This window comes from Ambystoma mexicanum, chromosome 13 (assembly GCF_040938575.1).
Source record: "Ambystoma mexicanum isolate Mex_15411 chromosome 13, UKY_AmexF1_1, whole genome shotgun sequence".
Classification (NCBI taxonomy): Eukaryota; Metazoa; Chordata; class Amphibia; order Caudata; family Ambystomatidae; genus Ambystoma; species Ambystoma mexicanum.
The window spans coordinates 809575082-809603008 of NC_090938.1; the positions used below are offsets into that span (position 1 = coordinate 809575082).

General features: G+C 51.1%; 1 protein-coding gene across 1 annotated transcript in view; it reads left to right on the top strand.

Moving 5' to 3' along the window:
- The window catches only part of LOC138522042 (BOLA class I histocompatibility antigen, alpha chain BL3-7-like), a 268613-nt gene that overhangs the window by 29344 nt on the left and 211342 nt on the right, over positions 1 to 27927 (top strand). Inside the window, exon 3 of the mRNA XM_069635266.1 lies at positions 2498 to 2758. Coding sequence (XP_069491367.1) covers positions 2498 to 2758 — 261 coding nt within the window. The remainder of the gene's footprint in view (positions 1 to 2497; positions 2759 to 27927) is intronic.

The following is a 27927-nucleotide window of genomic DNA, read 5'->3' on the forward strand; positions in this document are numbered from 1 at the left end:
GGTGCCTTCCAGTTACTCTACCATGAAACATAAAGGTCTTTGAGGTCCAAACCTTTCATTTAGTCTTTCACGCAGTTGATGGGGGTGGTGTGCAACTCTGGGCCCCCCTTAAGTCTCCCTGGCTCCTTTTGCTCCTGCACCTACCCCCTGGACTGTCACCTATATCCCTTGCTCTCCCTGCTCCTGTGCTTGCTCCAGCTCCCCATTGGACTGTCACCTGCATCCCTTGCTCTGCCTCCTCCTGTGCTTGCTCTAGCACCAACTGGACTGGCACCTGCATCCCTTGCTCTCCTCCTGTGCTTGCTCTAGCACCCCCTGGACCAGAACCTGGATGCCTTGCTCTGCCTCATCCTGTGCTTGCTCTAGTGCCCCCTGGACCCCTTGCTCTGCCTCCTCCTGTGCTTGCTCTAGGACCCCCAAGACTGTCACCTGCATCCCTTGCTCTCCTCCTCCTCTGCTTGCTGTAGCGCCCCCTGGCCTGTCACCTGCATCCCTTGCTCTCCTCTTCCTGTGCTTGCTCTAGCGCCCCCTGGGCTGTCACCTGCATCCCTTGCTCTCCTCCTCCTGTGCTTGCTGTAGCGCCCCCTGGACGGGCATCTGGATCCCTTGCTCTGCCTCTGCCTGTGCTTGCTCTAGTGCCCCCTGGACTGGCACCTGGACCCCTTGCTCTGCCTCCTCCTGTGCTTGCTCTAGCGCCCCCTGGATTGGCACCTGCATCCCTTGCTCTCCTCCTCCTTTGCTTGCTGTAGCGCCCCGTGGACTGGAACCTGGATCCCTTGCTCTGCCTCATCCTGTGCTTGCTCTAGTGCCCCCTGGACCCCTTGCTCTTCCTCCTCCTGTGCTTGCTCTAGCGCCCCCTGGATTGGCACCTGCATCCCTTGCTCTCCTGCTCCTTTGCTTGCTGTAGCGCCCCGTGGACCAGAACCTGGATGCCTTGCTCTGCCTCATCCTGTGCTTGCTCTAGTGCCCCCTGGACCCCTTGCTCTGCCTCCTCCTGTGCTTGCTCTAGGACCCCCAAGACTGTCACCTGCATCCCTTGCTCTCCTCCTCCTCTGCTTGCTGTAGCGCCCCCTGGCCTGTCACCTGCATCCCTTGCTCTCCTCTTCCTGTGCTTGCTCTAGCGCCCCCTGGGCTGTCACCTGCATCCCTTGCTCTCCTCCTCCTGTGCTTGCTGTAGCGCCCCCTGGACGGGCATCTGGATCCCTTGCTCTGTCTCTGCCTGTGCTTGCTCTAGTGCCCCCTGGACTGGCACCTGGACCCCTTGCTCTGCCTCCTCCTGTGCTTGCTCTAGCGCCCCCTGGATTGGCACCTGCATCCCTTGCTCTCCTCCTCCTTTGCTTGCTGTAGCGCCCCGTGGACTGGAACCTGGATCCCTTGCTCTGCCTCATCCTGTGCTTGCTCTAGTGCCCCCTGGACCCCTTGCTCTTCCTCCTCCTGTGCTTGCTCTAGGACCCCCTGGACTGTCACCTGCATCCCTTGCTCTCCTCCTCCTCTGCTTGCTGTAGCGCCCCCTGGCCTGTCACCTGCATCCCTTGCTCTCCTCTTCCTGTGCTTGCTCTAGCGCCCCCTGGGCTGGCGCCCCCTGGACGGGCATCTGCATCCCTTGCTCTCCTCCTCCTTTGCTTGCTGTAGCGCCCCGTGGACTGGAACCTGGATCCCTTGCTCTGCCTCCTCCTGTGCTTGCTCTAGTGCCCCCTGGACTGGCACCTGGACCCCTTGCTCTGCCTCCACCTGTGCTTGCTCTAGCGCCCCCTGGACTGGCACCTGCATCCCCTGCTCCCCTCCTCCTTTGCTTGCTGTAGCGCCCCATGGACTGGCACCTGGATCCCTTGGTCTGCCTCCTCCTGTGCTTGCTCTAGCGCCCCCTGGACCAGAACCTGGACCCCTTGCTCTGCCTCTTCCTGTGCTTGCTCTAGCACCCCCTGGACTGTCATCTGCATCCCTTGCTCTCCTCCTCCTGTGCTTGCTGTAGCGCCCCCTGGCCTGGCATCTGGATCCCTTGCTCTGCCTCTGCCTGTGCTTGCTCTAGCGCCCCCTAGGCTGTCACCTGCATCCCTTGCTCTCCTCCTGTGCTTGCTGTAGCGCCTCCTGGACTGCCACCTGGATAACCTTGTTCTGCCTCCTCCTGTGCTTGCTCTAGTGCCCCCTGGACTGGCATCTGCATCCCTTGCTCTCCTCCTGTGCTTGCTCTAGCACCCCCTGGATCAGAACCTGGATGCCTTGCTCTGCCTCATCCTGTGCTTGCTCTAGTGCCCCCTGGACCCCTTGCTCTGTCTCCTCCTCTGCTTGCTCTAGCGCCCCCTGGACTGTCACCTGCATCCCTTGCTCTCCTCCTCCTGTGCTTGCTGTAGCGCCCCCTGGCCTGGCATCTGGATCCCTTGCTCTGCCTCTGCCTGTGCTTGCTCTAGCGCCCACTAGGCTGTCACCTGCATCCCTTGCTCTGCCTCCTCCTGTAAGTGTCATCTGTGCATCTCACTCTGTTCTGCTTCCTCCACAGGTGTGCACACCTTACAGATGATGTTCGGCTGCGAGGTTGCAGATGATGGGTCCTACCGGCAGATTTATGAGTACGCTTACGATGGCCAGGATGCTAGCATTGTGGATGAGAAGGGAGTCACCAACACAGCGGCTTATGACCCGGCCAGGATCGCCCAGGGCACGGCCGTCGCTCAGCAATGGAAGGCTTACCTGCAGGGAACGTGCAAGAAGGACCTTGCGACCTACCTGCAGCACGGAGAGGAGAGCTTCCTCCGGAGAGGTACGGGTCTGTGCATTTACCGGAGAGTAGGAATGCAGGGAGTGCATGCACGCACACACTTGTAATACTTTTGGAAGTGGTGAAGAGGGGGACTTCTGACTCCCTGCTCTGGTGGCTTTGCAGCTAATATTATACCTGGCTGGTGCTCTGCACCCTGTACTCCCACCTCCACCTACGTATGAGTCCCAGCCATTCCTTGAAGTGCTATCCTGACATCAATTTAAATAGGATTGAATAACCTCCGTTGGTGCGGGAATCCAAATAATTAGCGAGGGCATTTCACATGCAACATTAGCAGTGCACAATGAGGGTACTTGTGTTATCGCACAGGGCGCATAATAGCAGCCACAAGACTGCGATACAGGCTTGAATATAGATGCAGAACTCGGCTTAGCAGTCTCTCAGAATGTACACGTGCTCAAGCATGGCTAAGGACTGCATAATAGCAGCTACGAGGCTGGGATACAGGCTTCAATATAGACTCAGAACTCGGCTTAGCAGTCTCTCAGAATGTACACGTGCTCAAGCATGGATATAGGCTGCATAATAGCAGCCACGAGGCTGCGATACAGGCTTCAATATAGACGCAGAACTCGGCTTAGCAGTCTCTCAGAATGTACACGTGCTCAAGCATGGATATAGGCTGCATAATAGCAGCTACGAGGCTGGGATACAGGCTTCAATATAGACACAAAACTCAGCTTAGCAGTCTCTCAGAATGTACACGTGCTCAAGCATGGATATCGGTCGCATAAATGCAGCCACAAGGCTGGGATGCAGGCTTCAATATTGACGCAGGACTCTGCTTAGCATCCTCTCAGAATGTACATGTGCTCAAGCAAGGATATAGGCTGCATAATAGCAACTACTAGGCTGGGATACAGGCTTCAATATAGACGTAGAACTCTGCTTAGCAGTCTCTCAGAATGTACACGTGCTCAAGCATGGATATAGAAAACTGATAGGAAGCAACGGGAAAAATACACATAGAGGTGACCAGGGAGGGCCATGTTTCCAAACATAGTCTCAGATTACAAGAGGGACATGGTTTTTAAGCGGTGTTGCCATGAGTGGGTCAAGAAACACATGATTTTGTGTGCAATATGAACGGTCACTATTGTAAATAAAGCAGCGCTCTTGCCAGTTAAACCATGAGTGAGTTCCTTTTGAAGAGCGTACCCTGAGAACTAAACTGCTCCTAGGGACTGATCATTTGGAAATATTTAGTTAATGTACATTTTGAGAGGTTAGGCACGATGACAATAAATGTGTTGCCTAGGCTCCCAGATTTATGCTCCGTTCCCCTCCGTGCAGTTTATGCAGACTTGGAATGTGAGGTCCTATGCAGTGTCTTGGGTCTTTCCCTTTGACGCACTTAGAGTTTATTTTGGGGTATGTTCTTTGTCCTATTGTTCAATACATATAGGCCAAACCGAAGTAGGCAGACAGACATGGCTAAGGGTTGCATTCCACAGTCCTTCTGGGACATCCACGCGGGCGGTCTACTTTCCTGTCTTTGCAGACTGAGGTCTGACCAGGGGCGGTTTGTGTGGCAAACAGAGACTGAGACCAAGCGCTTAAGCTCTGCCCCTGTGCAGATGGCCGTCTTCGAGATGTGGCAAACAGGTCATTGTCAATTCCCCACATGTTGTTGAACCTTGACAATTCTACACATGAATTGGTTGAACAATACCAAACTTTTCCAGTTGACCACAGCCTGCACCCAGACCTGCTGGGAAGCTGCGGCTTGCTTTGGTCTTGTACTTTGTGACTGAAGCATAGTTGTAGTATTTAAGCCGAAGGCCAACAAGGTTATAGATGCTTAAAACAGGCCTATCACGCGCTGGTCTCTGTTATCCATAGCATGGGAAGGGCAAGGAGAGTGTAGTGTGAGCGACTGCAAAATACTCCCTGTGTTCCATTCCTTAAGCCTCCTGCCCCCTCCCGGGTCACAGAATGTTATTTATGTCCCTTTTGTAAAAGGGGGAGGAGAGGACGATTCAGAGTAGGAGGTGGGAGAGTGAAAGTGGCGAAGATCTGTGCAAGTATGCCTACCGCCCTATCCTCGCACCCTTCCCCAAATCCCATTGCCTTACTGGTGAAACAAGGAAGCTTTCTGGTTGCTCGAGGCTGTGGTGCCACCCATCCCAGAGTACGGTGACTCAAAGACCTCAATGGTCACCATTGCAGTTCCTGACTGATAGCGCAGTGTCAAATCCCAGACTTTGAGTGACTATGAGAGCAGTGTCATTGGTTACAGTAGAACCCCATAGACCTGCCTCATGGAAGGTGTGGGGGATCCATGGGCCCAAACATCATTGGAGGCAGCAGAAGCTGAACATGATCCAGTACATGGCTCTGGCTTCAGCCTTAGGAGTCCGCTTCAGTCATAAAGACTGAGCTTGGTGGGGTCCTTTGGGGACCGCCCAGATATTTCAGCTGTGTCGGCTCTCACTGGGATGCAGATGGGAGGACCACTGGCATCTAAAGTGCACACAGTGTTGAGGCCAGTAGCAGTAGGGGATGGAAGACTTCAGAAGGGATGGCCACGTATGGTTGTATGCCAGATGGGCTAGAAAAGAATGCAGAAATGGGTGTCTGGTGCGACCCACCACCATCTGATACCTTTTATTTTCACAATGTATTTGGTGGCATGGGACCCATGACAGGTTATTTAACCCCAAAGCCCACAGCCTGTTGGGCGCTGACATTGCTGTAGTGAACTTCAGTCTGTCCTGTGATTTGTAAAGGGCAAGCCATGCTTGATTTCTGTGAAGAAGTGGGCTCTGAAACCCTCCTGGTAATCACCCTATAGCTCTTGCAATAAAGGTGTTAAAATCCCCTGCCCTCAAGCATTGCTCAGAGAAAGCTGCTGGCCCCTCTGGATTGTCAGCAGATATTTATGAACCATCGATGCAGGGAATTCTTTCCCTCCCCAATCAAAAGCGCTGCCCCAGCCCTGTCTGTGATTCATATAGAACCGCGTAGGTCCCGCACCCTGTGCCACAGATGAGCCAAGAACCAGGCCGGTGTATAGAAAGAATATATATTTATTACAAAATAGGAAAATTAATATTTGTACAAAATCACATTCACGCCTCCTCACTCCATGGCCCAAATCCTTTTCTTTCCTTACGTGTACTTTTCACCCCAAATTGAAAACACTAGTTGGTTCAGGATAACACAGATCACGGACTCTTTAACCCCCCAACATGTACAGTCAAAATACTTTGCAAGTGCTCCACCTTTAAACTCATGTAGCGCCTTGAAACATGACAAGATCATACGGTAGCCACTCTACTTTATATCAAGTTTACACATGCTGTGACTTTTATTTCTAATTTCCCTGCACACTTAGAAATGCTGCAGTTTTGTTTAACTTAATCACAGGTAAACAGAATTGTGACTCGCTCTGCGCTCTTAGCAATGCTGGCAGTCTTATAGCACAACAACCTTTCAGAACAAACACTTTAGATTTATATTTTCAACCCTTTTTCTTTCACCATTATGCAAGGCCAAATCTCCCTTAACTTTGTGAAGACACAGTCCTGTCCCAGCATACAAACCCAGGTATTCAGTGGATCATTTGGAACCCCTCTGCTTTGAGGCAGGGTTCAAAGAAATCGGAAGCAGTAGGGAATTTAGTTTTTAATGCACCCCTCCCTTTAGCGACATTTTGGGGTTGGCAAAAATAAATAGGAGTACCCAATTACTTTCCAGACTATACTTTTATCCACACTGGAGGCAGAGTTGTTAATTTCAAATTTCAACAGAATCACCCTGTGTAATTTGGCTATGTGGGAATTATTTAAATTATTGTTTAATAAAATGCTAAGGATTTATTGTAACTGGCCCACCCACTCAATAAAGGGAAACATTACATCCCACATCACCCAAGATTTGATTTGGACAAGTTAATTTACATAAATATGTCTGGATTTGCACTCTGGAACAAAGAGATCAAGTCTCAGATACACGACAGGCACCGTCAGAATCAAACATCAGTCATGGATACTCTCCAGGCTCAATTCCTCTATTTTGCCTCTCTTTGGTCATAGATCCCAACCTCTTTTTGTCCTTCCCAGGCCCCCTCAGGTTATTTTGGTCAGTAGTTCCAACTCAGATGAAATCAGGCAGTCCTCCCCTTTCCCATAGTGCAACACCTTATCAAGCGATAATCAAACCTCAAATTATAAAAATGAGGATGTGCCATCTTATTGGCTCTTATTTGGGATTGGACCGCTATCTTCCACCCCCTTAACCGAGGCCTAGCTCCTTTTGTTTTGATTGGACCCTTCATTTACCAAGCCCAAATTCAGGGAGGGATCAGTCCAACCCCTTGAATTTCCATTTCCACACATTTCAGTTTTCCACTTAAAAAAGCATAGTTAGTCCACACACATTTTACTATGCTCATTGCACGACACCCATAGACACATTTACTCTGGGTGGACACAGCCTACAGGCGCTGTCCGCCCTGTCATATTTAGTTGGGATATGACAGGAGGAGTACACAGTGCAGCTCCAGAAGGGGGAGGGCCAAACCTTCCCCGCTGCAATGGCCAGCCTAATTAACTAACAAAGGCTCACTGGATACGTTGTGTCCTTTTCTTGGGCCCTGCAGTGGGTGACCGCAATTCCCATACTATTCATAGGGTAATTCAATTCAAACAGGCCCACATGGGGCCTGGCTGCAGAGGCTAACAAAGGAGGCAGGAAACCCAACAACTGTTCATATGCAACTGTGTCAACCTGAAGCCAGCTCCCGCCCTCAGTATCGATTGACAGTGAACTGTTATGTCTGGGACTGCATATTTGCAGTAGTCCTCCCAGCAGGGGGACCTCCATTCATAAGGTACGAGAATGTGGTTTGCAGGAGCCAGCGAGTCTGGTCTCGCTGAAGCTTTAAGGGGGACCTGCCGCTTTAATCAGGAACCACAGAAAGCTCCATTAACCAGAGAGACCCTTTGATCTACAACAGACAGGAAGATGAGTGGGACTTAGTAGTACATGTTTTCTCCCCTTTACCTTTTCTGTTGGGGGCCCATGATTGGTTCATTAAGGTAGACTTAGCCTACACCAATCCCTGTGGTCCATTTGGCTTTAAAAGAGAGTAGAGCCCCTCGTTTGGCAGATCATCTGAAGACTTTGCAAGGAGTAGCCAGAAGAACTCATCATGGGACCCTGGCTGAAGGTACAGTCTGCCTTACATCATCCGCTAGTGAAGGAAGGCCAGGACCTCCAAGAGGGACGCAAGATTCCTCCCCTAAAGATCTCCCAGGGAAACTGATGGAGACACTAAATTCAGAGTACCATCCAGTAGCTCCAGAACCGGTACCCAGCCAGCACACAGCGTGCCCTCTTAGGCAGCAAGCTTCCTAGGTGGAAAGTGCTAGAGAGTCTCTGTACCTGAAACCAAGGACAAGGCAGCTGCCTGTAACACACTCCCCACCTTTGGGCCGTCTGCCTCAAAGGACAACAAAAGCCCAGTAAAGAAGCTAGGAGAAGCGCATCAACGAGCATCTACCGACGTCCAACTTAAAGGACATCTTTGAGCCAGTCGAGCTCCTTGAGCTGCAACCGACTGCAACATTGACCATTGTTATGCAGATATTCGCTTAAAGACATCCGAGACGTCACAACCAGTGCTTCAGAACTGCTGACCCGACACGACTCCTGGCACACTGGAAGTTTGATTCGCCATAGTCACAACATTTTATATAGAAGTAACTACTTCACTAAACTACTATCTCCCAAAATCTCTGCTTCGTGACATTTTTTGGGGAGCTAGAAACACATTTTAGGTTGTAACTGCTGTTCCCAAGGTCAAATTCTTATGTGAGTTGAATCAACAGGCAGGCCTTTTTTATAATCTTTACAGTGATATTTGTGTTATTGTTCTGCGGCTGAGAAAATGAACAAAGTATTCTCCAGCATGGGGTCTGGCAATGATTCACATGCTCATGAATATTCTCCGTCGTCAGGCTGGGAATCCTCGGTACAGAAAAAAATCAGTATCAGTTTCGTTTCTGATCTGTCTTTCCTAGTAGTAACCAATCACTGATCTCTGGGTCATACTGCACACAGCCAATGACTGCCCTCTCCGTAAGCCCCGCCTCTGGCAGCCATCCTCAGATTTTTACCGCACGTTCAAGTGTTGGGAGTCCTCATGCTTAGCTCTCGTGCTTTTGCTGCGTTTTCGCGCTTTTTCAAAGAGAATTTCTAATTTTTCAGTTAAATTGAGCCTCAAGCTCCACCGTCTTTACATCCGATCAACGGGGACACGTTTCAGAAGTTTCTACACCCCTCAAGGGTGAAGATTTCATTGAACGACGCTTTTGGAGGATTCCAGATGTTTCTGAGGCCTACCCCGGACATGGCCCAGGAGAAAGGGAGCTCGATGCCCGGGAAGCTGTTCAGGTCCTGCCCTGGATGCCAGCTGCAGAACGTGTTCAAGGAAGACGAGCATTCCTTATGCCTCTACTGTATTCACAAGGACAAAACGCATGTGGAGGAGGACTATGCGTTTTGCGGGAACATGTTGGAGCGGACCATGAGGTACTGCCATCTTCGTCTCGCCAACTGGCTGGAGGGAAAGAGCCCGTCAGGTGAGGAGAAAAAGAAGAAATCCGAGCGGTCTTCTAAGTCCTGTGAGGGCGCCCCGGCGACGTGGGCCCAACAGAAGGCTAAGCCGGCGAACGGTCGGGCTCCTCGGCTGCCAGGCAGGGCGCATACCTCCCCGGAGCCATCGACCAAGAGCCAACGCTCTGGCTCGGGTAAGAGGAAATCCAAGAACACAGCCAAGCTTCTGGAGAGGCCCCGGTCGATCTTGAAGATTTCGGCTGAGGGGGAGCGAGGCGGGGAGCCCTCCCCCAAGGTGAAGGCCACAAGCACGCAGTCGGTGACTAAGGCCTTGATTCACCCAGCCAAGGCCTCTATCGAGGAGGTTGCGGCAACCCTGGAGCAGCCTGCAGAGGTTACACCTGCGGAAGCGGCCTCGGGGCCCAGAGTCTCCCTGCCACCTCGGGGGGAGGCATCTTTCAAGCCCATCGAAAGAACCCCTACGAAAGCCCCGGCGGAGAAAGAGGAGGGGGGGCAGTGGCTGTCGTGGATTCAGAGGAGGAACTTGTCGAAACCCCTGAGAGCCACGACGCGGGCATGGAGGAGGACCAGACCGTCGAGAGGCATCCCGACGAGGGGGATGACGGAAGCGACGGCGGCGCCGACGGGACCCCAGACCAACCGTTGCGCCCGTCGCAGCCAGTGCCGCAGGACAACTCGGCGGCCATTTTGACGGCAATTCAATCCTTATGCTCTGAAATAAGGACTAGATTGCCTTTACCCCCGACAGAGGAGCCGGAGCCAGGCCCGACGGAGGAGCCAGGGGCAGGGCCGTCGGGAAGTCCACCACCCAAGAGGAGAAGAACACATCCTCCTGCACCCTTCCAGCCCTCGAGGCCTGCTCAACCATGGTCCGCGGGGATGACACGGGCACGGACACGGCCATGACGGGCATGGATGACGAGGGTGGCGATGGATGGGTAGACCTCCCGTCGTCCCCCCTCCCGGGGCTTCCCCACCCGATGAAATTGAATCCTTCCATGCGATGATCTCCAGGGCATCCGAGCTTTTCAAGCTCTGCCCCTTTTCCAGCTCTGCCCCAAAGAAAAGAAGGAGGGGACCAAGAGGAAGACGGTCCTCGCGGTACCTCTACTGGATGACATCTGGGACGAGGGGCTCTCTCTCCTCAAGAACCCGTCCACGACGCCGTCAAAAAGGGACTGATACGAAAAGAAGTACCCGGTCCCCGATGCGGCCCCTCTATGCCTTAGAGCACAGCCGACCCCGGATTCAGTCGTCTCGGTGGCGGCCAGGAAGAAGGCGTGGGGGGGCATCGGCATCGACATCGACTTCACCACTGGACGGCGAGGGAAAGAAACTCGACGCGATGGGACGACGAGTCATCACGTTGGTGGCGACGACGATTAAGGCAGCCAACGCCCTGGCTATCGTTGCCGGTTACGACAGGGAACTTTGGTATAAAATCGCTCCCTTGTTGGACTTTCTGCCGGATGACAAGCTGGCAGAAGCCCTGGAAATCCTGCAAGAAGGCGAGGTGGCGTCAGACAAAGCCATAACGGTGGCGACGGACATCGCTGACACAGGTTTCCGCCAGTTGGGCAACGGTGTTTGCCTCAGACAGCGCGGATGGTTGAAGGCGACGGATTTCCGCCAGGACGTACAAGCCAAAGTGTTGGACATGCCCTTTGACGGGAACAACCTGTTTGGGAAGACAGTCGATGAGTCTCTGCAAGCCATCAAAGTGGACACAGAGACAGCCGGGCCCTGGGAGTTCTCCAGCAACGACGGCCGTCCTTTCAGAACACCGGAAGCAAGCAAGGGGCCTCCAAAGGATCTGGAAGCGGCTCCTCTACCTACCGTCAAGCGGGCCGTTCCTCGTCGCAGGAGGCCTATAGAGGACGGGGCAAGTCTGGAGGTTCCCGCCGTCGTCGCCAGGGAGGTCAAGACGGCAAGGTGGCCTCAAGACAGGACTGAACCGACCATGGCGTCGGGGCCCCACCGAAGCACCCTGGTGGGAGGCCGGCTGGCGAAGTTCGTCAGCGTGTGGGAGTCTATCTCCACCGACCGTTGGGTGCTGGATACCCTGGCCCAGGGGCACGCCCTCGAGTTTCTAAAGAAGTGCCCTCGTGTGCCACGCGTGGCCAGGAAGGAAAACCACGTACCCCTGCTGCTGCTGGAGGTAAGGATGATGCTCAAGAAAGGTGCCATTGAGCTCATCCCAAAGAGACTTCGGGGCTCCGGGGTCTACTCGAGATACTTTCTCGTAAAGAAGAAGACAGGAGGTTGGCATCCCATCCTGGACCTGCGGCGACTGAACAAGTACATCAAGGCTCAGAAGGTCCGGATGGTCATCCTCCAGCACGTGCTGGGACAGCTGGAGGAGGACGATTTCCTGTCGTCGTTGGACTTGGAGGATGCCTACTTCCACATCCCCAGTCTAAAAGGACACCGGAAGTTCCTCAGGTTCGCGGTCCAAGGATGGCACTACCAGTTCAAGGCCCTCCCGTTCGGATTAAAGTCAGCACCCAGGGTATTTACCAAGTGCCTAGCACCGGTGGTGGTGTGGCTACGCCTGCAAGGGATCTACATCTATCCCTACCTGGACGACTGGCTCATCCGAGCAAGGACAAGGGAGCTCGCCGTAGAGCACACAGCAAAGACCGTCCAGCTACTCACGGACCTGGGGTTCTCCATCAACTTCCACAAATTCCACCTGGTCCCTTCGCAGGTCGCCCTGTTTCTGGGAGCCAAGCTCGACACAGTGGCACGGCTGGCCTCGCCATCCGACGAAAGGACGAAAACCATCCTGGGCAAGGTGCAACGCCTACTAGCCACGGACGTAGCCAGGGTAAGATCCATCAAATCCCTTCTCAGGATGATGTCCTACTGCATCTATCTGGTACGCCTGTGCAGACTTCGAATGCGTCCACTGCAAGAGTTCCTCAACGCACCCTGGATCCAGGCGCTGGGCAGCTTCGAGGACAGGATACCGCTCAACGAGACCTTCCGACGAGCGATCTGGTGGTGGGGCACCCGCACTCATCTGACGGCGGGTGCAGACTTTCAGACCCCAGCTCACCAGGTAACGGTGATGACGGATGCCTCCCTGGAAGGGTGGGGAGCGCATACCGGAAATCTCCACGCGAGAGGCCTTTGGCTCCCGGAGGAAAAACAGCTTCATATCAACATTTTGGAGCTCCGCACAGTGTTTTGGGCCTTCAGGTCCTTTCTTACGTCCCTCAAGGGTGAGGATCTTCACCGACAACACCACCACAATGTTCTACATCAGGAAGCAGGGTGGAACCAGATCCCCAGCCCTGTCCAAGGAATCCCAGGATCTGTGGCACTGGGCCGTCGACCAGGGAATGTTTCTGGTATCTTTTCATCTGGCAGGGATAAAGAACACCATCGCTGACTCACTCAGCAGGGAGCTCCGCTCGTGCCACGAGTGGGAGCTACGCCAGGATCAAATGGATCGACTCTTCAGGCTGTGGGGCAGACCCCAGGTCGATCACTTCGCGACAGCGACAAACTCCAAGTGCCAGAGGTTCACCAGCAGGTTCCCCCAACCGAGGAGCATGGGCGATGCTTTCTCGTTCCCCTGGGACAACCTGTTCCTCTATGCTTTCCCGCCGTTGCCACTGCTACTCCGGCTCGTCAACCAGCTCAAGAGGTCCCAGTGCAGGATGATCCTCGTCGCACCGGCGTGGCCGAGACAGATCTGGTTCCCGGACCTTCTGGACTTATCGGCGTCCCCACCAGTCAAAATGCCTGTGGACGCGGATCTTCTCTCCAGAGAAGGAGGCGCCATTCTTCATCACGACCCAAAGTCTCTGAACCTGCAGGCCTGGCTCCTGCAGCACTAGAGTTTGGGGGATACGATATACCGGCCGACTGCAGAGAGGTTCTTGCAAAGGCCAGGGCGTCCTCATCTCTCAAGTGTTACGAACACAAATGGAAGAGGTTCTCTGTCTGGTGCCGGGCACAGAAGATGAACCCTCTACGGATTACGGCCCCTCAAGTACTGCCGTACCTACTGTCGTTGGCCAAGGCTGTACTAGTTCACGCCTCCATCAAGATACATCTGGCTGCCATCTCCAGATATACCAGGGCAACAGGACGGGTGTCCTTGTGGTCTCATCGCCTGGTGAAGAATTTATGAAGGGACTATTCCGCTCGTTCCCGCCGGTGAAGGCCCCAGCCTCAGCACGGGAGCTCAACATGGTGCTGACTAGGCTCATGGGGACCCTGTTTGAGCCTATGCATACGGCACCGTTGAAGTTCCTATCGTGGAAAACAGCTTTTCTTGTGGCCATCACCGCAGCACGGCACGTGGGAGAGATTCAGGCCCTATGTTGCAAGCCTCCATACTTGACTTTTCACAACACGAGGGTGGTGCTCAGGACGCACCCCTCCTTCATGCCCAAGGTGCCATCGGACTTCCACCTCAATGAGCCCTTGGTGTTATGAGTTTTCTTCCCGTCGCCTTTGTCGCTGGCCGAGAGGACTTTGCACTCGCTGGATGTAGCTAGAGCGCTGAAGTTCTACGTGGACCGCACAAAGAGTTTTCAGAAGACGTCGCAGCTTTTTGTGAACTTTGGACCTGTGAATCAAGGGAAGGCTCTCTCGAAGGCTTCCATTTCCAGATGGCTCTCCGGCTGTATCATGCACTGTCACCGGTTGGCAAACCGACCGCTGCCCGGCCATCCGAGAGCCCATTCGACCAGAGCGATCGCTGCTATCACGACGTTCTTGTCTGGTGTGCCCCTGCTGGACATCTGCAGGGCTGCTACGTGGAGGTCGACGCACACCTTCACGAAATTCTACTGGGTCGATCGGGATTCCAGGGTCGGCCAAGCAGAGCTGCGCAACCTGTTCGCCTGAAGGGCCTGGTGAGGAGGTAAGAGTTGCTCAATGTTGAGTTTATGTATTGCTTAATGTTGGGCCTTTTGCCACCTCCCGTGGTTGTGCTTGTGTGTACTGCTATGTAATCTTATATTCATGAGCATGTGAATCCATGCCAGACCCCATGCTGGACCCTGCGAACCCTCCCGCCTACCCTTCTGCGGCTCTTCACTTGGTCATACTGCCACTTTATGTGCTACCAAATCTGAGGATGGCTGCCGGAGGCGGGGCTTAGGGAGAGGGCAGTCAATGGCTGGGGGCAGTATGACCCAAAGATCAGTGATTGGTTACTACTAAGAAAGACAGATCTGAAACGAAAATGATACTGATTTTTTTCTGTGCCGAGGATTCCCAGCCTGACGACGGGGAATATTCATGAGCATGTGAATCCATGCCAGACCCATGCTGGAGAACAACAGTTACAGGTAAGTAACTTGTTCCTTATTGTGCATCTAAGCTAATGGCAATCTCTAAACATATATGTATATTTTCACTTTAATGGCACATTAGGTTTCATTTCTTCAAACTGCAATTGTGATCTGGCCATCAGCTTCCTGTGTTGACCCAATCCTGCAATAAAGTCCATCAACATTCTTGAACAGTCAAAGGCCAGGCTAATGGATGATCTGTTTGCTTATCTTTGAGAGCAGGCTCGGTCACTGCTCTGGCTTCAAAAGATCTTTTAGATAGAAGATGGTGGGAAGCTCAATATTTGAGTGTTCTTAAAAAAAACCAGTCATTTCTCCTGAACAGAAATGGATGGTTTTCGCCCTGAACAGAAACTGATGATTTTACGTTCTTCACACATCAGGCCTTTTAATACCTGACCTTGCATCATATGCAGATTTCACCTGCGCCATACCATTGTCATGGTCATGAAGTCAGGGGCACAGGCATGCAGGGGTCGCATGCACAGCAGACCTGGGTGGGTGGACACTGTCCTGGCGCCTTTGGCGCCAGGCTCATGAACAAAAGTAAACAAGAACATCCATTTAACACCAAAAAGTTTTTATTATGGACATAACACTTCAGATACATTAACCTTGAACAATCCATCCATTAAGCAGGATGCATTAACATTGACCATTCCATCTATTAAGCAGCCACAAGTTCATTCTTGGGTGTGGCTGCTAATTGATTGCCTTTGCACGTGCTCACTCTCTAGGAGTGGCAGGGTGTGGCTGGTTAGCCGGCCCTAATGGGCATGCCCACGATCTCAGCTATATAAACTGCCCCGATCCTCAAGACAGACGCTTCGCGTTATTCTGCACTTGCAAGCAGCGTAACGCTCACCGTCGCCTGAGGTCAGACGTACCTTTGAAGAGCCTGCTTCCTGGACATCCTGCTTCCTGCCAGCATACTTACTAACTGGGGGAAGCTGTTCTTACCTGTACATCTCTTCAGTGAACCAAATATTCACCTTTACACTTTCTGGAACGCCAAAATCTTCATCTTCAAACAGAAGACAAGGTTAGACATCGAAAAAACAGTCAGTTTAAGGTTGCGCTTCGCCATACTTCGTACTTTTCCTTAAACCATCACTTACCTGCTGTCGAACATTGCGGTAGCATTCATCTTCCATCGGCCGCGTCTCGCGTCTCACAGCTGCATTGTGGCCGCATTTCCATCTAAGGTAAGAAAACAGAAGTGAGACATTATTGTGGGCATAAATAGAAGCAACATATAAAGACATTAAACAGAACGAACAGCATCACAAGAGCTCAAGAAAGACTTACCAATCATAAGGAGAAGCATAGTTGCAGCTGGACTGGACTAATCCTTATCAGGGATCAGTGAAGGAACTAGATCCCATTCGACGTGCCCCTGCCAGAAGTAGCAGGACAGAGAGCATATCTTCCATAATTCACAGGTGAGCATTATGGGCCGGCGTATGCTCACAGAGACTGTACTTTGGGGTCAAGGATTCGAGAGGTACAACAATCACAGATTGGTGCATTCGCACACTGTCATCTCCATGCAGGAGCAGTATCACCACGTACCACCGCTCACAGCTTTTCTACTGAGGAAGAGGCCTGAAGGGGGTGATTCAAGTTCAGGGAGGGCTGCAACCGTGCCCCAATGCCTCCGCAGAGACCAGGAGAGCGTAACAGCCATTAATGTTGATCTTAAATTATACTTTATATTAAACTGGCACAGACACTGGAGTTACACTGGAGTTTCACTGGTACACCGCTTCTTTCGGTCCCAGATGCAAATGTCCTTTATTTTTCCAAGCTGCTCTCTTTTGTGAAAATAGCCTCTCATTTTTTATACTATAGTGAAAGATAGTCGTGTGAATTTGGATCTTTGTCATGCTCCCATCTGGCACACTTCATTTTAGTTTTCCTTCTCACAGTTTCTTTCAAAACAGTTGTGATAAGCCCCCCCCCATTTCCTTAATATATATCTTTAAATTTACTTCTGCAGTGCTGTTTCAATTTCCATGTTCCTGGTTTCAAGCTGCAGAATGCACACATTTTCCACAGTCTTTGTTTTATCAAATGAAACCATGTTCATTGTTTTGCAGTTTGAAAAACAATGGAATGGCTGCCCTTTCAGTCTGCCTGTCAAAATTGTGCTTTCGTATTTCCAAGGCAGTATTCCTGCATTTTTAGGCCCAACGTAGCCAAATGCATTTTCCTTTTTGTCTGGGGCTGCTTTTGCACCCCACGGGATTTCCCTTAGAATGTGGTTGCTGAATGCATGCCAGACCGCTTGCGGTGCATGCATGGTGGATGTAGGCTGCACCAGGAACAGGTAATACTTTAGATTATAAGATGGAGGAGGAATAGCTGATGGGTAGTTCAGAACTGCCCCATGATTTGGACTAGCGCTGCAGGTTGCTCTTCGAGTGCCTACTAGCCACACTTGTAGTCTTCTCGTTGCACTCTGGCTAGATTTGTTGTGTTTTTGGCACTGTGGGCTGAATAGATCTGCTTCCAGGTCATACTGATGTTTTCCAGACAGCCCTCGCATGTCCTCCTTACCCTGGCTTACACTTCTGGATCACCAGTTTGTCATTGTGACTGATTTGCTGTATTACAGGTTATTTATTAGTTTTAGGGTTCTGTGATCCTGGAATTTAAGGCGTCCCTCCCCTGCCGGCCATCACCCCCACGACCACCACCACCCCTCTCCCTGTGTGGTCCTGTTTATTTTCTATTTACATGCTGTGAGAAACCTGGAGGCATCTTCCCATCTACTCCCCTTGGATCTGCTCCCCAGGTGGCCAGGGATAGGCCATCACTTTTGGATCCTGACCCTGGGGGTGGATGTGCGAGGAACGATCACCTGGGTGAAGGGTAAGTGGGGAGTGGGGAGATTATATCTTCAGACGAGACGCAGTATTTGCCATTTCCTTTTCCTGATGAACCTTCCGTCCCAGAAATCTTTGTCCCAGAAATCTTTGTAGGATACTGTCAAACTCCATCTTTTTCTTCCTTTAAGGGACAAGAAAGAGATCAGTCAGGAGGACACCCCCTCATGTGAGCAGTTTACATCCACCGTCTCTTGTTAATACAGGAAAATGGCAGAGTGCACCCTGCCCCCCCCCTCTTCCTATGTAGGTTATCATCAGTCTGCCCCTCTTTCCACACACTGTCCCACATGCATATGCCTTTGGGACTGGAATGAAGAAGAGGCAACTCAGAGTAATGTACACTTCTATTGGTGCGCACCACTCTGGTACTGAGATGAGGAAGAGGACTGTGAAACACTACTACCATGATCATGTATGTCCCACTAATTGCGGTCAGGCAAAGGACTTACACTTGCATCCAGTTGAACGACTACTGGTATGTACAAAAAGAAACCAGCAAATGGCAAGAAGAGAGCTGCCTGGGGCGACATAGCTGCTTCGGGAAAAGGATGCAGCTACGAAGTACGGAACATGCTGCAGAGGTGCTGGTGGAGAGGTTGCTGAGCATTGCAGGGGAGCAGGAAGGATGCCGCCGCCCGAGCGGGCTGTAAGAAGGTCGGGAGCCTTGCAGAATCCAGTGCAGTGTATCCCCCGCTGGAGGTGGGGGGCACTGAAGACTCCAGGGAGCCACCAAAAGCAGCAGGAAGATTTGGCAGTAATGGACGCTGCTCGTCAGAGCACCTGGCAAGTGAACGGGGAGCGAGAAACCACAGAGGAGAAAGCCGAAAGCACTCAGAGGATCTGTCGTAGACCAGTGAGTGAAGGAAAGGGAATAGTCACTTCGGGGGTGCTCCAGGGTCTAGTCTTGAGCGCAAAGAGATGCTGATCAGGTGAAAACTTATGATAAGAGGGTCGGAAGACCAAAGGAAGTTTTTTTTGAATACCGAACAAACTTTAAAGTGTTTCATGCATTATTGAATACTGGACTAAGGAAAAGTTATGCAAATTACATGAAAGCACAGCACGAGTGAAAGGAAAGTAAGGTGCATTTTGAATACAGTGAAAGCAAATAAAAAGGCATTGATGGACAATGTGAAAGTATGAACCAAATGAAAGTCTGTGACAAGGGCGTAAGAAACAAAGTGATAAGACAAATGATAAGCACCATTATGAAGCATGGAAGCAAAGTGGTGACAAGGAAAGCACCCCACAAAGTGAATGGTGTGACAGTCACTTTGTGGTAGAGGCAAGAAGCTGCCAATGATAAAAAGAACTGCAAGTGGACAATTGACACAGGTCTAAAGAGGGAGCCTGTGTTGGCAAGGAAGTCCAATGAGAACAAGTGAATATAACAAAGTTCCAAGGGTTATCGGTTGTGTGACCTGTAGTGGGTGGACCGTGTGGTTCGACAACTGCGCGTAGACCGGGTAACCCCTACTTGGAGTGAACCAAGGAAAGTTAGGGTACTGAAACTGCTGTGCCTAACAAGTATTGAAAAGAATAAGCTAAGTGAACCTTTGCAAAGCCTGAAAGGTTGTTCAGCTGGTTTGGAACACTTATTGAAAGTCAAGAGTACTGACTGTTTTGAACTTGGGGAAGGAAACCCTGAGACTCTTTTGAACTGTTTTGAACTTGGGAAAGGGGCTGACATGCAAGCCAAGAGCTGAAAAAGCTCAGACCTTTATATTGGAATACTATTTAGTTTGGTGCTGACATCCCTACAAATTGTTTAGCTTTAGTTGTGAGGGCGAGTATAAGTTTTGGACACAGGCTTGTAAGTGCGCATTATTGACTCTGACTATCCTTCGTTTCTTTAGGTAGGGAAATACCACCTTAGAACAGGGCAAGTAAGGCTTTACCCAGTGTTTTAAGTGGACCGTAGCTAGCCGGGGCTGGGCCTCAGCAGTCTCCCAAAAGTGAGGTTGAGCCGAGGCCCCCTCGTCCCACCATGCCACGGCGGGACACATTATCCCACCATGGCCACTGCCGCAATGGGAGATGCGCCCACCACGATGAAGTCAGACAGGCTGTGACACCCAGCCACAACATTGTTTAAGCAAAGCTATGGCTGGCTGGCTGGCACTTCTGCCAGTTACAGCTGCAGGAAACGTGTCAGACACACTTACACAGGGTCCCCAAACTTCCTCTCATGACCGGAAATGACAGCATCATTGTAGGAATGGAGAGGCCCGTGTCCAGAGGCATCCGTGCCTAGTTCCATAGACCGCGGATCTGATAATCATGAACAAAGGAAGCTATTTTGAGCGCTGTCTGAGTGTATCTAGGGCCGAATGAGAGCAGAATGTTGCTTTTATTATCCAGCGATTGGAATACAGCTATAAAATGCCCAACAATATTTTTTTTATGGATCAGACAAAATCATTGCGTAAGAGACCACCACGCTCCACCCCCCTCGACGATCGACGTGGCTAATGCTTTTCTAATGAAATGCACCAAATGTGAGGTAATGGGGTGGGCCCCGTTACCTATATGAGATAATTCCAGGGGGCTGGGGGGGTAGTTTGGGGAGAAAACACCAAGTTCTTTGGGTAAGGGTCAGGAAGGAAGACTTCAGGCCTACGCTATTCCGGCTATGTTCTTCGGGTAAGCATCAGGAAGGGAGACTTCAGGCCCACGCTGCTAGGGTCAGGAAGGAAGACTTCAGGCCCACGCTATTCCGGCTATGTTCTTCGGCTAAGGGTCAGAAAGGAAGACTTCAGGCCCACGCTATTCCGGCTATGTTCTTCGGGTAAGGGTCAGGAAAGAAGCCTCCAGGCCCACGCTATTCCGGCTATGTTCTTCGGGTAAGGGCCAGAAAGGAAGACTCCGGGCCCACGCTATTCCGGCTATGTTCTTCGGCTAAGGGTCAGGAAGGAAGACTCCGGGCCCACGCTATTCCGGCTATGTTCTTCGGTTCAGGGTCAGGAAGGAAGACTCCAGGCCCACGCTATTCCGGCTATGTTCTTCGGGTAAGGGTCAGGAAAGAAGACTCCAGGCCCACGCTATTCCGGCTATGTTCCATCGCTGCACTTTCTGTGGCACACTCGTATTGTGAATCAAGGCCTGAAATGACCTGGGCTTGTTGTAGTGTTTGGCTCTTTTGGATATATGAATTAATTGAACCTTGTTGATTTATTGGGTTTGATCCACAAAGCTTTTTCAATGGGACTTTCCCATTGAAAAAGCTTTGTGAGTCAAGTATAAACCTCGATATACCTCTATGAACCACTGTAAGCCTTTGCTCCTTTTTCTACTTTTAATGTAGTTTTATGTGCCTTTGTGCTCAAACATTTTTGAAAATAAAGCAGAGCATTGTTGAAAGCTAAACAGGCAAGTGCGGAGGGGAAATGAGTGCAAGTGAGTCGTAAACATTTGCCCAGGATGTCATGTGGCAAGAGTTCCTGCAATCCTGGAGACTGCACCTCCTCACATGATGGGACCCCAAAGCGATTTTATAGTGGCAATGATAACCTATTTTTGGGTGCACCACTGCCATAGAAGTGATTTAAAGCAGAATGGATGTATAGTGTGGAATTTGAAAAACAAGCAGCATGAAAGAAATTACACAATTTTTAAACTATTATGAAACTATTATTTTCAACATTTGCTTTGAGCTGAGATCAACTGCCAGCTCTGCCCCCTCTGAACTCCGCCTCCTTTGGGCCAAGCACACGAAGACGCAGCAGCTGAGCAGATGGAACAAGACGGCAGACCATGAGGCATCATCAAGAAGGAGAAAGACCTTGAGCTTTTCGGCGAATGATCGTTACATTCCAAGAGCCTTGAAAGCGGAATATGCAAGTGCGATAGGAGAAGCTGGTGAATCCTGCATTGTGTGTACAAGATACCCGCCGCCCTGCCGCACCTCTGATCAAGTTGGGGAGGTGAAGCAGCCGTCGTGGCTCCCAGATCAAAGACGCAAAAGCAGAAATCGACACAGCCGGTGAGTTAAAGAAAACTGTGCAAGGACGGTCTGTGTTGAAGCAAAGGTTGCAAGCGGCATAAGTGTATCCAGAGAGAATGCATTAATTGGTGCATTTAATGGAGAGACGCGTGTGAAATTACTGTTAAATAGCGAAACATTGATGAACTTTGAAATTAGCATAATCCGATTGATACAAAATAACAGAGTGCCCCGGCATAGCGAAAGTGCCCAATCGAAGGTCTCTGTTTACATATATCGCAGACAAGTGAAAGGAAAGAGTGAAGATAAATAATAATCAAAGTGGTCCTGTTGAGGTCTTTGTAAAACCCCTCGCACATTCGAAAGTCTTCAGTTAAACAACAAAATAGTGGAAAACATTGTGAATAAGAGATCTGAGCCCGGCCTAGGGAGATCTGTGAACTTGTGAGTGAAAGGTCCGAGCCCGGCTGAGGGAGACCGGCTGTGAACCTGAAAGGTTGTGAACTTTATATTCCTAACAGGTACTTTGTTTTTGTGCACATCCAAGGCACCCTGTGAGCAAGAGACTTTGTATGAGAAAGATACTTTGTTGTGGAAGGCCCTGGCTTGTGCCCTGAGCTGCATCCTCGTGCCTGAGAATCCAGAGTGTATTATTAAGCCTGAGTGTGCCACTTTGTCCTGTGGTGAAAACATGGGGAATGGAACCTCATTGCACAGTCACGTGACATATTATTTTTGAACACTGTTTTCTTTACATCTAAATTATTTCTGCATACATGTGTTACATTAGCATTAGGGCAGGCAAAAGGATTTGTCAGTATAGGCCATTTTGTTTTGAAAGACTCCACTAGGGGTGTGTTATTCATTATTTGATGGTCGAGCGTGCTCCCATCCTTAGATATAGGGCCATCTAGGCATTTCACCAACCCTCCATTGTTCAAATAAAAACCCTTGTCTTGGCACAATTGCAATGTTGGCTTTGGTGTTACACAATAGTAAGGCATGTATCGTACAAACTCACTGGAGATGTGAGATGTGAGAGTCATGTACTCCCTTCTCTGAGCTTTATCTCCAATTGGTTATTATAATGAGGTTCTTCTCCTTTATTTTCGTTGCCCCTTTCGTGTGACCGGGATGACATCCTTGTATCCTTTACATTAATTCATGATTATTGCTTATGTACTGTTTTATACTCCTTGTTTCTTATAAGGATATTGGATTGACATATCGCCCTTGGGTTGTGCTTGAACATTTTATGCTATACCAAATGGCTGTACTTACTAAATCTCATTAATGTGAAATGTTTGATTAATCCATGTGCAAAACCCGCATGTATGATTTTGCATTTCATTTTTGACCATGTTATTGTGTGTATACTTGCCTGGAAGAAGACCTGATGGCCAAAACACGTGTCGGCTGTATTAATCTTAGTAAATTGATCATAAATCGCTAATGTAATTGCGTATTGTGGTTGTGTCTATTCTTGCAGGGCAAATTATATAAGGGTGCCACTCAACCAAGCATTGGTGTCTCCCATTAAGGGATCCTGGCATAACGCTACGCTATATGCTGAAACTGGGCAGTTCCCAGGAGCTGTAATCTGGGCGAGCTACAAATGTTGAGACTGTCCTGGCAAGCAAACTGGTGAAAAGGGGCAACAATGGCACTTTAGGCTGTTGGTGTGAAGCTCATTTTGCCAAAAGATTGCAAACAAAACAATAACACCAAAACTGGCAGGGCCATCTGGCTACTGTGGAGGTGAATCCTCTCATGAGGTTCCATGTCCAGCCAAAGCAAAGGCCTTCTCGGCCTGCGGAAAAAGCAATCACTTAGCACGAGTGTGCAGGTCTTCGCCGAGAGGGGGCACAAAAGTGAAAACGGAGAAAGGGCTACATCCAGTGCTGCAGAGTCTGGAGAATGCCCAGAGAACGATGATAATGCTGACTTCTATGTGATATCCTTAGCATCGACCAACTAGAAAAACCAATAGATTACACCCAAATACAAACCTGTCATCCAAGACCTAGAGGTAAAAGCACCAAGGGATAGAAGTGCATCCATCACTGTCGCGGACAGTGACAAGGTCCAACAGCTCAAGCTACGCAAAGGACCCACCAGGATATATGCTTATCCTGCTCATGCACATTGAAGACATTCAACACGGGTCACACCAATTGCACACAAAGAAATTCATAACAGAGAGGATCATAGACACACTACTGAGAGTTCCACTGCCCAACCGCTCCAGTGCATGCACTTTACGGACGACATTCATAAAACGATCCACTGGAAGAATTTTTGGCACTCTTTGGTGGCGTTGGCTGCTTGTGAGGGAAAGAAAGTATGGGTTCAGATGGTCAAGACTGTACAACCAATGGCGCTAAAACATTGACTGATCCCAATCCATCTAAGGAAGGAGGTTGAGAAAAAGCGAAAGAAGCTGGTGAGAGAGGACATCATTAAACAAGTGCCAGACCTACACCATGGGTGGTGATGATCAACAAAGTCCAACTAACATGAGACGTGTGGGTATGCATGGGAATGATGCTACCGAACAGAGCCATCAAGATTGAATGACTCCATGCACACCATGGATGAAATCCTAGCAGATCTCAATGAAGCTCAATACTATCTGCCCTGAAGTGGATTGGACCTGCCTGTGTTCTCCGTACTATCTGCCCTAAAGTGGATTGCACCTGCCTGTGTTCTCCATATTATCTGCCCTGAAGTGGATTGCACCTACCTGTGTTCTCCATATTATCTGCCCTGAAGTGGATTGCACCTACCTATGTTCTCCATACTATTGGCCCTGAAGTGGATTGGACCTGCCTGTGTTCTCCGTACTATCTGCCCTAAAGTGGATTGCACCTGCCTGTGTTCTCCATATTATCTGCCCTGAAGTGGATTGCACCTACCTATGTTCTCCATACTATTGGCCCTGAAGTGGATTGGACCTGCCTGTGTTCTCCGTACTATCTGCCCTAAAGTGGATTGGACCTGCCTGTGTTCTCCGTACTATCTGCCCTAAAGTGGATTGGACTTGCCTGTGTTCTCCGTACTATCTGCCCTAAAGTGGATTGCACCTGCCTGTGTTGAGGTACACGTGACTGACTGGAGGCCTTTGAAGGCGACATTTTTTTGTGGTAACCTTTAGCAACATCTTTTTTGTATTACTTTGAGTGTAGTAATGAGCTAATATCCTTTGCCACCATCTCCTCCCCCCCCACATCTATTGATATGTTAAATAAGGGCTGGCTGAGTTCCTTCATCCACTGTGCCTTACCCATGGCTACCCCTCAATGACACTCATGCTTAGCAGTCTCTCCAGCCATGAGGAACAAAGACAAGCTAGAGCAGCCATTACCAGGGCGACCTGCTGCTAATGGGGAACATCATCACCCACGTGAAGTGCCCGTGCCAAAGCCAAGCTAGAGCAGACATTACCAGGACGACCTGCTGCTAATGAGGAACATCATCACCCACGTGAAGTGCCCGTGCCAAAGCCAAGCTAGAGCAGCCATTACCAGGGTGACCCGCTGCTAATGAGGAACATCATCACCCACGTGAAGTGCCTGTGCCAAAGCCAAGCTAGAGCAGCCATTACCAGGGCGACCCGCTGCTAATGGGGAACGTCATCACCCACGTGAAGTGCCTGTGCCAAAGCCAAGCTAGAGCAGCCATTACCAGGGTGACTCTCTGCTAATGGGGAACATCATCACCCACGTGAAGTGCCCGTGCCACAGCCAAGCTAGAGCAGCCATTACCAGGGCGACCCGCTGCTAATGAGGAACATCATCACCCACGTGAAGTGCCCGTGCCAAAGCCAAGCTAGAGCAGCCATTACCAGGGCGACCCGCTGCTAATGAGGAGCATCATCACCCACGTGAAGTGCCTGTGCCAAAGCCAAGCTAGAGAAGCCATTACCAGGGCGACCCGCTGCTAATGAGGAACATCATCACCCACGTGAAGTGCCCGTGCCAAAGCCAAGCTAGAGCAGCCATTACCAGGGCGACCCGCTGCTAATGGGGAACATCATCACCCACGTGAAGTGCCCGTGCCAAAGCCAAGCTAGAGCAGCCATTACCAGGGCGACCCGCTGCTAATGGGGAACATCATCACCCACGTGAAGTGCCCGTGCCAAAGCCAAGCTAGAGCAGCCATTACCAGGGCGACCCGCTGCTAATGAGGAACATCATCACCCACGTGAAGTGCCCATGCCAAGCTAGAGCAGCCATTACCAGGGTGACCTGCTGCTAATGGGGAACATCATCACCCACGTGAAGTGCCTGTGCCAAAGCCAAGCTAGAGCAGCCATTACCAGGGCGACCCGCTGCTAATGAGGAACATCATCACCCACGTGAAGTGCCTGTGCCAAAGCCAAGCTAGAGCAGCCATTACCAGGGCGACCCGCTGCTAATGAGGAACATCATCACCCACGTGAAGTGCCTGTGCCAAAGCCAAGCTAGAGCAGCCATTACCAGGGCGACCCGCTGCTAATGAGGAGCATCATCACCCACGTGAAGTGCCTGTGCCAAAGCCAAGCTAGAGAAGCCATTACCAGGGCGACCCGCTGCTAATGAGGAACATCATCACCCACGTGAAGTGCCCGTGCCAAAGCCAAGCTAGAGCAGCCATTACCAGGGCGACCCGCTGCTAATGGGGAACATCATCACCCACGTGAAGTGCCCGTGCCAAAGCCAAGCTAGAGCAGCCATTACCAGGGCGACCCGCTGCTAATGGGGAACATCATCACCCACGTGAAGTGCCCGTGCCAAAGCCAAGCTAGAGCAGCCATTACCAGGGCGACCCGCTGCTAATGAGGAACATCATCACCCACGTGAAGTGCCTGTGCCAAAGCCAAGCTAGAGCAGCCATTACCAGGGCGACCCGCTGCTAATGAGGAACATCATCACCCACGTGAAGTGCCCGTGCCAAAGCCAAGCTAGAGCAGCCATTACCAGGGTGACCCGCTGCTAATGAGGAACATCATCACCCACGTGAAGTGCCTGTGCCAAAGCCAAGCTAGAGCAGCCATTACCAGGGCGACCCGCTGCTAATGAGGAACATCATCACCCACGTGAAGTGCCTGTGCCAAAGCCAAGCTAGAGCAGCCATTACCAGGGCGACCCGCTGCTAATGGGGAACATCATCACCCACGTGAAGTGCCTGTGCCAAAGCCAAGCTAGAGCAGCCATTACCAGGGCGACCCGCTGCTAATGAGGAACATCATCACCCACGTGAAGTGCCAAAGCCAAGCTAGAGCAGCCATTACCAGGGCGACCCGCTGCTAATGGGGAACATCATCACCCACGTGAAGTGCCTGTGCCAAAGCCAAGCTAGAGCAGCCATTACCAGGGCGACCCGTTGCTAATGAGGAACATCATCACCCACGTGAAGTGCCTGTGCCAAAGCCAAGCTAGAGCAGCCATTACCAGGGCGACCCGCTGCTAATGGGGAACATCATCACCCACGTGAAGTGCCCGTGCCAAAGCCAAGCTAGAGCAGCCATTACCAGGGCGACCCGCTGCTAATGGGCACATCATCACCCACGTGAAGTGCCCGTGCCAAAGCCAAGCTAGAGCAGCCATTACCAGGGCGACCCGTTGCTAATGAGGAACATCATCACCCATGTGAAGTGCCTGTGCCAAAGCCAAGCTAGAGCAGCCATTACCAGGGCGACCCGCTGCTAATGAGGAACATCATCACCCACGTGAAGTGCCTGTGCCAAAGCCAAGCTAGAGCAGCCATTACCAGGGCGACCCGCTGCTAATGAGGAACATCATCACCCACGTGAAGTGCCCGTGCCAAAGCCAAGCTAGAGCAGCCATTACCAGGGTGACCTGCTGCTAATGAGGAACATCATCACCCACGTTAAGTGCCCGTGCCACAGCCAAGCTAGAGCAGCCATTACCAGGGCGACCCGCTGCTAATGAGGAACATCATCACCCACGTGAAGTGCCCGTGCCAAAGCCAAGCTAGAGCAGCCATTACCAGGGCGACCCGCTGCTAATGGGGAACATCATCACCCACGTGAAGTGCCTGTGCCAAAGCCAAGCTAGAGCAGCCATTACCAGGGCGACCCGCTGCTAATGAGGAGCATCATCACCCACGTGAAGTGCCCGTGCCAAAGCCAAGCTAGAGCAGCCATTACCAGGGCGACCCGCTGCTAATGAGGAACATCATCACCCACGTGAAGTGCCCGTGCCAAAGCCAAGCTAGAGCAGCCATTACCAGGGCGACCCGCTGCTAATGAGGAACATCATCACCCACGTGAAGTGCCTGTGCCAAAGCCAAGCTAGAGCAGCCATTACCAGGGCGACCCGCTGCTAATGAGGAACATCATCACCCACGTGAAGTGCCTGTGCCACAGCCAAGCTAGAGCAGCCATTACCAGGGCGACCCGTTGCTAATGAGGAACAT